Source organism: Acanthaster planci, linkage group LG19, assembly GCF_054643075.1.
Source record: "Acanthaster planci isolate LZ-2023a linkage group LG19, COTS_SCS, whole genome shotgun sequence".
In the NCBI taxonomy this organism is placed as follows: domain Eukaryota; kingdom Metazoa; phylum Echinodermata; class Asteroidea; order Valvatida; family Acanthasteridae; genus Acanthaster; species Acanthaster planci.
In genome coordinates this window covers 10,131,824-10,146,321 of record NC_141795.1, presented here as the reverse complement: position 1 = coordinate 10,146,321, position 14,498 = coordinate 10,131,824, and the positions used below count along the sequence as shown (strand labels likewise).

General features: G+C 38.9%; 1 protein-coding gene across 2 annotated transcripts in view; it reads left to right on the top strand.

Moving 5' to 3' along the window:
* Positions 1 to 12,511, top strand: part of LOC110986840 (2-oxoglutarate dehydrogenase complex component E1-like) — a 100,956-nt gene extending 88,445 nt beyond the window's left edge. For both annotated transcript variants that reach the window (XM_022249077.2, XM_022249078.2), the window contains exons 16-22: positions 2,660 to 2,838; positions 4,144 to 4,215; positions 4,612 to 4,737; positions 4,832 to 4,904; positions 5,371 to 5,534; positions 6,334 to 6,488; positions 9,420 to 12,511. In XM_022249077.2, the coding sequence (XP_022104769.2) occupies positions 2,660 to 2,838; positions 4,144 to 4,215; positions 4,612 to 4,737; positions 4,832 to 4,904; positions 5,371 to 5,534; positions 6,334 to 6,488; positions 9,420 to 9,522 (872 nt within the window). In that variant the 3' untranslated portion in view covers positions 9,523 to 12,511. The remainder of the gene's footprint in view (positions 1 to 2,659; positions 2,839 to 4,143; positions 4,216 to 4,611; positions 4,738 to 4,831; positions 4,905 to 5,370; positions 5,535 to 6,333; positions 6,489 to 9,419) is intronic.
* The last annotated feature ends 1,987 nt before the right edge of the window (positions 12,512 to 14,498 follow it).

Genomic DNA, 14,498 nt, shown 5'->3' with positions numbered 1-14,498 from the left:
ATTTGGTTTAAATTTTTTCAGCTCTCTTGAAAAGAGAGTGCTTTAGAGTTATATTGACCTTATGTGATAATGATGTCATCAGCAGACAAGTCATGTGACATTAAGGGTGCACTCTTCAAAGCCCTATATCTCCTGAAGTACATTTCTGATTGGGTTCAAATCTTGCAGGTGTCTTGAAAAGGGAGTCCTTTAGAGGTATATTGACCTTATGTGATGATGATGTCATCAGGAGACAAGTCACGTGACATTACGGGTGTAACCTTTAAGGCCCTATATCTCCTGAAGTAGATATCCTATAGGGTTCAAATCTTGCAGATATCATGAAAAGGGATTGCTTTAAAAAAATATTGACCTTGTGTGATGATGACGTCATCAGGAGACAAGTTACCTGAAAATAAAGGTGCACACTTTAAAGCCCTGTATCTCCTGAACAACATGTTCTATCAGGTTGAAACTTTGCAGATAACTTGAAAGAGAGTTGTTACATATGAAAAATGACTTGATGTGATGATGCCTTAGTTGTTCAAATGTACAAAAGAATGCATAAAAGCCTTCTTCTGTTTGCAAACAGACAGATGACCTCTTGTTTCTTTTTTCAGCCTTTTCCCATAGAGTTTGTACACGTTTTCTTGTCCCATAGGACTTTGATAGTTTCATACACCCGATCGACTTCAAACTTGGCGGACCTTCAGACAATCATCCAAGGATGATCCTCTAACAACTTCATCATGATGACGTCATCACTTGAATTATTGTTGAATTTTGAATATTTAATATTTTGCCATAGTGTTTGTACACACTTTTTTATTACACACTATCATCGAGCTTAATGCGTGAGTAGTCCTCAACTTCGACTGAGAATTACTACCTGAACAAATGAGAAATCAGCTAAATTTTCCCTTTTGTTTAAACGCAAATCATGTGGCAGCAACTCAAAAGAGCAGTTTTTCTCCATGTGTTTTTAACCCATTGACTTTGTGCATGTTTTCAGGCCACCATTTTGTTTACCGCAAAGTGATACCCAACAAAGACCCTGATACAACAATTGTTCTAAATGGAGGACATCGAGATGACGTCATCATTTGATTTATTACTGATTTATCAACATTTATTTCAGCCCATTGACTTTGTACACATTTTGAAGCCACCATTTTGGTAACTTCTTGATGTCAGATCGTCATCAAAGTTACAGCCAACAAAAACCCTGATAAAGAGTTATGCTTAATTTGTGATGTGATGATGACGTCATCACCTATTTTTATAATGATTTTTGGATCATTAATTTCCCCCCATGTGTTTCGTAAGCGTTTTTCGACAGCCAGTCTTTGGCATTCTGGTCAGTCAGCCTTATTCCATTTATGTACACTTGTAGTCTGCCATGGACAGAGGGTCCCAGGACAGAATCATCAAAATGACATCATTGGGGGTCATGTGACATGAGATTAAAGCTGCAGTTTTTCTCCATAGGTTTTGTACACGTTTTTCTACTAAACACTAATGACTGAGTAGTCTTGAACTTTGGCCCAAGATTACTATGAGAACGAAAGAGAAATTGTATATTTTACGCTCTGTTATTCGAGTTGAAATATTCCCAAGAGTCAACATATGAAATAATATTTCATAATTTGTTTTCAGTTTAAGTGTAAATCACGTGACATGAACTTAAAGGAGCATTTTTTCTGTATATGTTGGTTAGCCCTTTGACTTTGTACGTGATTTCCAGCCACCATTTTGTCAATTTCTCATTGTTCCATCTTAATCAAGGTGATAGGCAGAAAAGATCCTGATACAAGAAATATTCTAAACATTAAACAAATGATGTCATGATGACGTCATCATCTGATTTATTATTGATTTTTCAATATTTAGTTTAGCCCATTGACTTTGTTCATGTTTTCAAGTCACCATTTTGATAACTTCATGATGTTTGATCATTATTTATTTATTTATTTATTTCTGATGACCAATAGCAGTTACCCGCCACTTACAGGCATCCATGAGAAATAGATAAAATCTCTGAATTAAATAATGTACAAATAAATAAATTATACAAATAACCTTAAAAATTATAAAAATGAAAACATCCTAAACTTGGCAAAGTCTTAAAACACCAGTACTGAAGAAGAGTGAGATATGCATGGACAGACAAACAGGGCTCCATAGAGAGACACAAAAGGAAGGGGATGGGGGCGATAGAGAGGGAAGGAGGGAAAGGTAAAAGGATGAACAGCACATGTAAATGGAACATGGGTGTGGGAACAAGGAATGGAGGCAAGGGGGACAAAACACAAGGGATAAATACTGGGGAGACCAAAGAGAGCAAAGGTCAAAGGAAACAGAATAAAAAGTTGATTAGTTGAGACGTGAGGGCCAACAAAGGGATTGAAGGGATGGGAAAAAAAGTTGGAGTAATGGTATCACTCTAGAAAGGAATCATAGGGCTGAATAAACACAAAGGAAAAATAAATAAATAATACATTTACTGTACATATAATCTGGTAACTCCTACATACACATCACAGTTTCAGGAATGTGGTTGTGTTCTGTGGTTGTTGCTGTAACAACCACCACCTCTAGTTGATACTTTTTTTTAGGATAGCTATTCACTGTATACTTGCTTCGTAATTTTTTGATACCCTTATATTACTTTTGCTTTTAGGATTTGAGCTGGGTTTCTCCATGACCAACCCCCATTCGCTTGTCATCTGGGAGGCTCAGTTTGGTGACTTCCACAACAATGCCCAATGCATCATTGACCAGTTCATATCCAGTGGACAGGCAAAGTGGTGTCGCCAGAGCGGCATTGTCATGTTGCTCCCTCACGGATATGAAGGCATGGTAAGACACAAGTATCCACCATATCCCTCTCGGGGGCAGGTTGAGGATTGGCTCTGGTTGGTGAGCAGATGCTTCAGAGAAGTATGAGGGAATAAGGTTGGACTCACCATTTCCATTTTCGCTGTTGTAGGCTGAAATAGGCCAGGAGCAAAAACCCACTTCAGTAAATGGAGGTTTTCTTGATAAAAGGTTGAAAACTGGATGCATCACTGGTATTCTTGTCAAATACCATTCAAACCTAACCAATGTTTAATCAAGAACCATTTTACTACTATGGATTGATTATACATGTAGATTGATTTTTAAGACCAATACCTGCCAGTACACTCCAATAGTAATATGTGGACCATCTGTAGTCAAAATACAGTCAAACATTGTCATAACAGCTCTTAGTCCTGTCTTTCTTTTGTGCATATTGATAGGTGTGACTGTTAATAATTATCAATGTAACAAAGCTTCCTGCATGTTGGTACCAAATAGTTGACTAGACTACATGTAGTTCAACCATCATAATTAAGTCAGATTTAAATAAACTGCTGTAAATCCTATTTTAAGAGCAGATTTGCTCTCGCGTGACCTTCTTGCACTGTGTGGCCCTTGTGTGGCAAGAACATGAACATTAGTATGACTTGAGGGCACTTTTTGCATTGGTATACAATTTAGAAAATGTATCAGACGATCACTGGTAAACTACCTCCAAGTACATGTACAGTGCAGTTTTACTTATATTGTCAGAAATTGCTTGCACACTTTCATTTCACAATTCAATTATTCAATTCAGCATGAACAGTCTTGTTTGTGTGGACCATAACTCAATAGATGTCCACTTCCCTGTAGATTCCAATGTCAGACAAGTGGTGAAAGAAGTGATTATGTAATCAAGGTCAGAGTTCTGCTTGGTATAGTAATTGGATCACACTATAGTAAACATGTCGGCTACCCTCTACAGTACACTCACCTGCACAAATATACGCAGTATTTGAAAGCTCTTCCTGTGTTTTTCCCATTTAGAGTCTTTAAGAAATGACACATGCGACTTTCATTTGTATAATCACTAACAAAACAGCCATTGCTAAGCAAAAAGTAAATACAATAATTCAATACCAAAAAATCATCAACTCAAAGCGCTCGTACAAAACAAAATTAATGGCAGATCCGGATGTTATGCATGAAGCATGATCTCCATTACAAGTGAATGTTCAGTGAACCGGTTCCAGATTACATACACGGAACTCTTTGCTGCAGAGGAGTAACATTTCATTAAGGCATATTGCCATTTCATGTCTCACTTTTTCCTCTGGACAGGGACCAGAGCATTCTAGTGCTCGCATTGAGCGTTTCCTGCAGATGAGCAACGACGACCCTGATGTTATACCAGTGAGAATTCAAATGTCTGGATAAAGAAAATATCATGCTTATAACTAGACTTCCCATATGGAGTCTTGTAAAAGAAGCGAAAATCTAATATTACCAAAAACAATCAGCAAACGTTTGAAAAGTAGGAACAACAAAAAGTTTAAATGCATTTTTTTTTATTTACAGGATGCTGTGTTACTAAGTATCTGTGAAGTTGCAAATCTTAGTGAATTTCAAGTATTTTCATAATGAATCTTTTGCATAACAGAAATTGCTTTGTCTGGTGGTATGGAGGCTTCTTCCGATGGTACCCAAGGAACTAAGGAAGTTCTTTTTTTTATAGAACTGTCACATTGTCATTGGAATAACTGTGTTTCATAGTAGTGTAATGGTGATTTGTTGCATACATGTATGTAGGCCCTGAATGATGACTTTGTTGTGAATCAGCTGTACGACTGCAATTGGCAGATTGCCAACTGCACCACACCAGCCAATATGTTCCACATTCTGCGCAGGCAGATCATGTTGCCCTTCCGGAAACCGGTGAGTCGACATGTGCAACTGTTCTGTGTCCATTTCACCACACAGAAAGACATGATTATATTACTGATCTGATGGATCTATGTTCTCTTCTCAGCTCATCGTCTTTACACCAAAAAGTCTTCTCCGTCATCCTGATGCCAAGTCATCTTTTGATGATATGATCGAAGGTAATGTTCATTGATTGTTTGAACTCATTTTACTAGTTATAAACCCTGCTGGTCCCTTACTCAGGCTATCAGGGTTATGCTTCACATCTCAGATCTTTTGAAAAATCCCTGTCTAAGCAGATGGCTATGAAAACAGTTATTTCAATGGGGTATTTGTTATTAAATAGACTTATCTGGTAAAAGACATTATTGAGCTAGCATCACACTCCTGTGTGTTACACATGCCCTTTAACTTGAAACTCACACGAACTTTTGTAAAGTGTAGAGGTGTTCAGTGCATGCTTGGACATCAATGGAAACATTGTCACACTATGAAATGTGGGTTTCTAATTCTTGTTGCCAGATGAGTTGTCCGACTGCCTTGGAAAATCACTTGACTTTGGGTTGCATAATAAATTTCTATAGTGTATCACAAACAAATGAATTTCACCAAACGGCATCATTGAAAGCTTGGGTTTTGTTTCAGGAACAATGTTCAAGCGTGTTATCCCGGAGGATGGAGTGGCCACTCAGAATCCCAGTAATGTCCGCAAGGTGGTACTGTGCTCAGGGAAAGTGTACTATGACCTGGTGAAAGAGAGGGAGAAGAAGGGTCTCAATGCTGATATTGCCATCACTAGATTGGAACAGGTATCCACCTAGTTGCACAAGTTTCCCCCCCCCCTCTGGTAACAAACAGAAAGGTTAGGGTTGCAGAGGAGCACTATTGGCTCTGAACGCCTAGTGCATGCCTGCCAACTGTTCTGAGTTAGTCAAACTTTAACCACTTCTAACCATTTTTCAACGTTGAGGATGCTGGGCCGGCATGACTATCATTTTTCCGTTTTCAAAATCCTTCAACAAATCATCATTCCATTTAACAGTCATTTATAGCCGCACGGAGTAATCTTTAGGCACTACTCTAAGTTGACAGGTGACCTTCATTGACGACCGAATATTTCAGCCAGGCCTGCAGCCTTGTAAACAGAGCCCAGATTGTGCGGTGTTATACAACTGTCTTTTGTTCACAAACCTGGCTCAGTGCACTGCTGACCTCTTTTCAATAGGGGCCAGATTAGCATGCAGCGGTGCTATGTGGCTCATCACTGCGGTGGTGGAGAGCTTTTGTCCCCGGTGGTAATCCGCTTGCTCTAAATACCCCAGACCCTGGTATACGGTTTCAAAATAACTGTTACATGTCTTTGTCCCAAATTATTCTGATGCAAAACACTGGTGACCAATCTTAGGAGTAAAGTGCTGCACACTTGTGAAGCTCCCCTTTCCCATTCCCAATATGTGTTTGAAGCAAATTTGTTTGCAATGCATAGTCAAAAAGCACTTTTGTTTCGAAAGAATTGTAATGATGTGCTTGCCTCTTATGTCAAATTTTATCAGTTAAAGTGAAAGCCATTGTAACAATTCAACACTTATACTGTGTTGACTTGCTTAGATTTCACCGTTCCCATATGATCTGATCATTGAGGAGCTAAACAAGTATCCCAATGCCAAAATCCAGTGGTCCCAGGAGGAACACAAGAACATGGGGGCGTGGAACTATGTCCAGGCACGCATCCACACAGCGAGTAACTGGAAACGACGCTGCACGTGAGTAGTCCGCTTAGGTTTAATCCAGTGAATCTGAGTGAATTGGCATATTGACTGTTACCTCTCACAGAGGTCCATGTCTCTTGACTTTGCATGACACATCCAGAGCACTTGTGATATCTTGGATATAGGATGTGAAACTTGACTTGGAAACAAATAAGCAGGCTCAGGAAACGGCTCAAAATTCACTGGGGACAAATTGTGGTTGGGGCCATTCACTTTATCCACAAGAAGCTCTGCATTTGTCCTGGATGCGTTCCTAGGGAATTTTCATTCACAGCTTGTCTACTGTGAACAACTCTTTCCATAATGAACAGAGAGCTTACAACAGGTGGCTCCACAAAGAGTTGATAGTGGTTTCAAGGAGAGTGACCTATTGCACTTAAGTGCACCTTAGTCTGAACTTGGCCTTTTAATCAGTCGCCATGGTCAGAGAGGGAAAAAATTTAGTGTTCTCCCCATTGTAGTTTTTACGGTACTTGATCCAGGCCTACATGTACTTATCCATTTCACTGCTAAAAATTGAACTAGTTAGGTGTGAACAAAGCTGAAGAACATGGAGAGTGGATGGTAACATGGTGGTAACAGAGTTTTGTAGAAAATACCATTACAGGAAAAGTACTCCCAATTGCTTTTGTCTTTAAAACATAATTTTTAAAAGACTGTTATAGTTTTAGATCATCGGTAGTTTTGTGCATGTTACCATCCAACGTTCATGCTCTTCAACTTTGTTCACACCTGACCAGTTCAAAATTTGGCGGTGAAATTGGTACTCAAAAAATACTCGACTACAATACTGGAATGCAGCAATTTGGTAAAGTTCAACTCACGGTTCCAGCTCCATGTTTTTAATCTAGCAGTCCAGGTTCAGTTTTGTCAAGCAGCGGTAAAGTTTACACAGTTACATGTTCACACCAGATTTACATGTATCAGAACCATGAATACAATCTCAGCAGCTTTTCAAGTACAAAGGTCAGTTGTGGAGACTACATTCATATATACAGTGTACATGTTCATTTCAATCAGTATGTACATGTACCAGGTATGTGGCTCTTATTATTTCAATGCACATTCTAATAATAAGCAAAGCTAAGAGAAACTAATGCAGAAGAAAATCAAGCCATCATTAAATGATATTTACACTGTGAAACTCTCTTAACTAGTTCCGAGTAAACCACTTATGTACATGTACCTCCAGATATTGTATGTAGCACGTGGTAACAGTTTCTTGAATTGCGCTATCATAAAGATATGGGGTAGTTCAGACAGAGTGTTACTTGTATCTGTGGACATACATGTACATGTAGCTCCACATAAAGCAGTTGTCATTTGAACCAAACTTACGCCCCCCTAGCTGTCTCCAGAGCTAGTAAGCCCCAATTCTAGCCCCTTTTTTTACTGAGGGCAAATTAACAGCAAGCTCCAGTCTAGTCAATGTACTCAGTGGATGTTCTGTGAGGATAAGTAATGTACATGTAGTTCAAAATATGTTCCCATTCATTCAGTGATTGTAACTCTGGAGCTAGAGAGTTACAAGGAAGGTTTACCTTTCACCCTATCCGCTATGCTTTATACATGTCTACACGGCAGAGATTCCCAACATACATGTTCTGCATCATATACATGTATGTTCATATGTAGTAAATGGACTGAAAGTTACATCCGAGATATCCCTAAATTTCCTCCCTGGAGTTGGACCAGTCAGGGGACACACTCTTTTTGGTTTCAAGGTTTGCATAGACTCGCATTCGATTTTCACCCCCCCCCAAGCTGATTGTTTTGAATGTTACGTAAAAACAAATCAAATGATTACAGACGATTTGAAAGTGTAAAATCAGTGAATATTTAATAAAAAGGCTTCCATTACACAAAATGAGACAAATAGTGGCCAGTTGTGTCAAGATTGGCAAGGCCAGCTACATTTAAATGTCAGTAAACACTGGAGTTAGGTTGTAACAAACCTAGCTGAACTAGAAGTGCAGTGAATTCCACAAACTTTAGGGGCTATAATTTGTCCTGAGTAGCTCTGGACATAACTATGCAGGTGAAGCTATTAATGTTGCGTTAAAATCACATCTGTTTTAGATGGAGCTAGCTAAATGTATCTTTGAAGGTAGCCCTCAGTCTAATTGCCCCCTCTCTTCATGGATGACCCCCTTTTGATGTATAATCCACATAGGATAGAGTGGTAGGGAACTCTTCCGTGGATACTTATCTCCACCGTAACACTAACTCTAGAGTTACTATCAGTGCATGAATGAGAGAACATTTCGGACTACATCATGTAGGTCCACAGAACCCTACTGAGTTCATTACTTGGATTGGAGCTAGCTGAAAACTTAGTCTCAACATATCGGTCGGCTTTCTTGCATTTTTCTACTCTGCCCTAAACTAGCTAGCCTGGCCCAAACACAGTGGAGGGAATGTGTAAACAAAGTATTTATCTAATTGCAGGAAGATTGGGGAGCTGCCAAGAATCCTGCAACTTTTACCGACAACATATACACAAGTTTTCCCTGATGGCTTTTGAGATGGCTCCCTAGGAGCTTGATAAAATCCTGGTTTGAGACTTTCAAATGTTTTCGCAGTGTGCACCCAAGACATTGGCTAGAAGCCAAGGCAGTGTGTTATGCCTTTTTTCTCTCCTGCTGAGTGTTCCAATCATACCTCTTTTTGCCAGTGGCCATTAGATTTGGTTTCACTGGCTTTAAGTTTGTCAAGATGCATCTTGAAACTGTGGTGCAATTTCCATTCTCTCAGTTGGAGCTGCCAGATCAGGCACAGAGGTCAAACTTTCAAGTGCAATTTACAGATTCAGCAGAACCTTTTCTAATTTCAGTTGTCGTGCTACACTGTTAAATAAAATGAAAGCTTTCAAGTTGGGCTTTTCTAGCTGTCTAAACTACTTACTTAAAAATTATTTTTTCCTAGGTATGCGGGTCGGGCAGCATCTGCTGCCACTGCAACTGGCAACAAGTTCACTCACCTGATCGAGTTGGACAACTTGATGAGTGAGACCATGAAGTTAGATTAAAGTAATCCAGCCAAGTCCAAATTAGTTTGGCCTTCATCATACTAGGACAAATGTTACAGCAGTTAATTATTGTATGCCTCACATTATTTGCTTGCTATTTTAATTGTACTTTTGAACAGCTAGTTTGAGAGCTGGAAAATGAAAATTGCTGTGGTTGGAAGAGTAGAAATTAATCTCATACAGCTACATGTACAACTGTAATTCAGCCCTCTTTTTCTTTTTTTTTCACTTTTTGATGCCCAATATATGTTTTGCTCTGAATAGGAAGCTTTGGTTTTAAGTATTTTAAGCGTGCTAGTTTTCTGAAAGTCACTTTAATCCCATAAATCTGCTCCTTTCATCCATTACTGGGACATTTGATACCGCTGAATATCCAGTGAACGAATATGGAAAACATTTTCACCGTACAGCAACAGGAGATGGCATGTTTTTACAAGGCAACAACACTCTATTGATAGGGACAAACCACATGGATGCACAGGTTCATGCTTGCTATCAGCGGTGACTGCATCTACAACCAATTTCTGTTGCAGTGGATATTGCCACCATTACATGTTTGGAATAGACCCAAAACATGATGCCACACTTTGTATACATGTGTGCTTTCTATATGGGGCACGATGGATCACGTCGCACCTTACTGCTATGGGAAAGTGCACATGTAAGCAAAGCCTGACATCAAATTTGTAATAGGTTCATTTATTAGTGAGACATGCAAATGAAAGTATGTGCATGAAAATTATTGCTTTCATTTGCTTTTGTGATCAGAATTGGCATTCAATTCCAGAGAAGTCTTTGCTGGACTTTCCATGTGCTCAACGAACCATTAGAGTATCCACTACAATGCCAGAGTTTGATTACATCTGGGGTGGTATAGGTGTGTATGTATTCTAGTCTTGACTTCTTGTTTTGAAATATTCCTACTTTCAACTAAGTTTTTGATCAAAGATTGCAGTTGAGGTTGACTTTACTGTGTCATAACATACCATAAAAGGGATTCTGCTTTAACCTTATTATTAGTTATCCATGCTAGAGAATGCTGCTTTATTAGAACAACTGCTGATTCCCTTTCTGAAAATATCCAATTTCTGAATGGCACACCCACTGCATTTTCCTCGAAAGAAAATTCTGTACCAAAGATTCCTTTGTGCCATAGCATGCGAAATATTGCCTTAATTGTTGAACTACTGCTGTACAGCTGTTCAGAATAGTTAGACTGAATTAAAAGTGCCTTTTGTACTGCTAAGAAAGTTTTAATGATTTTGGTTTTCGGTTCAGCTTTTGTTAATCAATTGAGAATGGCACCTTTAAAGCTTTGGTTTGGGTTGTTTTTGCTTTATCTTGTCCGATTTTTCTTTAAGTTATTTTGGTTTTGTTTTTGACGAACGAGATCCCATGTGGATTTTAGCATGAAATAAATTTAGAATCTCAAGTGTCCTGGTCTCCTTTTGCCGAATAGGTGTAATTCTATTGAGAAGGATCACACCTTAAAACTGTAAACCAACTAACTGTTTTGGTTGTTCATTCATACACTTGTGGAATTTACTCCATGACTAGGATCTAGGGTTTTAAACATGTTAGCAGTTTCTTTAGATGTTGGCAAATGAACAGTTTTGAGGGCAACATTGGGATTCACGAAGCACCAATGTTAACTTGCCAGTGGAAAAATATGATATGTGTGTGTCCAAACACCTACATGTAGCTCTACGTAATGCTGAGTGGGGTTCTGAGTGGCGTTGCATATGACTCGGTGCAACAGCATTGGAGAAATCTTGAGTTACTGAGTACTGTGAGGAATAAAAAAATTGTTTAGAGGGGAAATACTGGTTTCCTAAGCTGAGAGAAGGTAAAGTAACAGAGCTTGTAAATAAAGAAATGAACACTTTGATTCGATCATGGCTGAAAACGTCGATTTTGAGATGTTGGGATAATGTATGTGCCTATTAACACCGCTATAGTTTGGGAGGTTGAGAAGAAAATCAGTGCGCACGAGTCTCAGTGGCACATTGTGGGACAAATTTAGGAGCTTCCACTTAATAGTCTAATGGAGTGCCGTTTGCTCGGAAATCTTAGCGTGTTTGTAAACTTAAATAAAATAAGTGATTTTTGTGTTGTATCTGAAAACAACATTGAATCGTTTATCTGCAATCTGATTGTATTGGATGTGTAGTAGCCTAACAGGCCAATCATAAATTACCTTGTGAAGTTTTTGGGGAAAATGTAATTTGTTGACGTGATTTTGCAGGTAGAATCTTTCATCTCTGTGTCTGTAAATAGGGAAAAGAAAAATATCTGAAACGAGCCAGAACAAGGCGGTTTACTTCTTCCGTTTTAACACAATAATATTTTGCTTGGGATGAACTTTCAGTTCCGTATATGCTGTAATAACTCAGTTACCTTTTGGCCCGTATACTGGTAATAATGTTATCTAAATGAAATATCGTATACACATGTAGACGGAAATGGATTGCTACTTTTATTACCATGTCGGTTTACCATATATAATTTAAAAAGGTGAACTCAAAACCAACTTGCGTAAAAGGAAAAAGCAAGTAGATAACTTTGTTATGGGTATTAACCATGCTTTCAGAGGTTCTTATAATGTGAGCAGTTTACTACATTGGCCATAGAGATCTGTCATTCAATAATACTCAGTAATATGCATTTACGAAACACTCTTTCGTGCATTCTTTTTCCTTAAGTAATCCGTCTGATACAGATAACCCGATTTCTGTGGTCACTGTGGATGATACAAAAATGAGGGTAGGCCACGTCGTGGTTACTAAGTGAACACAATTTTATGTACATGTAGTTATCTGAATGTAACATCGCCTTTCCTTTTACTTGTGAAGGTTTGTACACGTACATTCTACCTGTGCATTTTGGTGATGTGCATTTGACCTGCATCTCTGTGTTTGCTCACCAGATTGCCGAGCAAGTGTAGCATTGTTTCTTAGTTGATTTTCAATAAGAACACCAGAAAACAGAATTCATTGAAGTGTATTGTTTTTGTGCCCTTGTAATGTCTGTGCACATAAAAATCTGTGTTTAGCAATAAACTTTACTTTGTATGTTCAGATGCTTAACATGGCGTGGCCAATTCCTAAACGACAAATTAAATATGTTTAGTAGTTAAACATGTTTACAAACTTTGTTTTAGCAAGAAAGCTAATCGCTAAACTGAATTTTCCCACGATGTGTTTAGAGCCATTAAAAGTCGACATTGTAACACGAAACGGTGGCCGCATCGCGCAGAAAGAGACCTAGGTGCCAAAACGACATTCCTAGAACAGATGGCTTTTGATTAATTTGCTTAGAACAGTCATTGTAGAAACGACAAACATATACTGTGTCTATATTATTGTAAGCTTTCAGATGCAGTGTGTAGAGCATTATGAACAATGCCTGTGTTGGAAACGAACTGCTTTCATTTGAACAGTTGAGTATATAGAAGGGCATTGTAAATAACGTTGACTTTCAAGCCTCATGCATTCTATGGTTGGTAGATCTGCTACTGCATCCACTGCCCACATTTTTGGGACTTAAATTTCCACTCATTGGTTTCTGAGTTAAAAAGCGAAACAAGGAAACGTGTTCCCGAGGGCCTACTCTATAATTCCGGGTATGTACTGTAACTGCTTTACTACAGGCTTTTCCCTCGCATCTCTGGGAAGATATATACATCTCACCAAAGGTGTGCTGGTTGTTTGCGTTCTTTAAAAAAAAGGCAACAAATGAAAGCGACTCCTGCATTGTTCCGGACGAGTTTTCGCAAACCACAAAGCAATGGATTCAAATGAGACCCTCAGAACTCCCTATTGGCGTTTTGCAATTCATAAGGAAACAAAATCAAGTTTTCCCTTTCATTACTTCGGAAAACTAACGTTTTCTGAAATGCTATTTTTACGATTCGATGAATATTAGAGTCACTGCACTGTTCATGTCACAACAAATATATCGTAGAAAATGTACTGGGTGGATTCCGCTCATAGCGTTGTAGGTTGCAGCAAGTAATGTGTGTATAGCGTCGTAACGATATTGCGCTCGGAGAATTTGTACAGAACCAATTACCGCCGCTTGGCCCCAAGATGCACCACTACACACCACACCACCATGTTGGTATCCACGCCACCGTTGCTGGGCAGTAAAAGGCTATCTGTGTGTTAATCAATATTGATACCGAGGTTGGTCTAATTACACGCAACATTTCTAAGAGTGTACCGAACAAGGCAATCACGCTCTGTGTAGCTTCTCGTATTGTCAAGAAAACACCCGTTTGGACTCTACCACTCAAGCGGTCAGGGCAGAAATCAAGAAGAATAGACAATTTTAGCTTAAAACTTCACCCTTTTAGTCAAATGAATCATATGCCTGGGAGTTTTCATCAATCCCATGCATTAACAAAAATGCTACCTATATACGCCTACCTGTTTTTTTTTTATTTCAGGAAAAGTTAGCATTTTAGAATGTCGGAAAACTTCAAGAGCCGCACTCATACTTTCGATTATATCGTCTGTAAGGTCAATGGCCCATTATATCTTTTATATCTATCAGAGTTGTCAATCCTTCCCCAAAAGAACAATGCACTCTGTTGGTGCTCTCGAGAGTCAAACGTCGGTCAGAATCGTTCCCGTCCCTTTTGTATTATGTTGTTTAGTAAACACCTCGTACCAGTTGCAACTTCCTTCTGGTGGCTTGAATTCGCCATGCCCAATCCTCGGGCATGATCATCTAAAATTTCCATTGTTCTTTATCCACATATCCCCAGAGGCACTAATTTTAACTTTACTAAACAAAAAAGAAGAGGAATTGATATAAACGTGTACACGCTCAAACACTCTTGACTAATCCGGCGACCAAAATTGATAGCACCACGCTCGCATACTATTATGCCCGCGTGGCAGTATATATTTGATGGCTTCCAGGATCAAGCTCGTCGCACACGAGAGCTCTATGCTGGTCAAAATGCCGTCCAT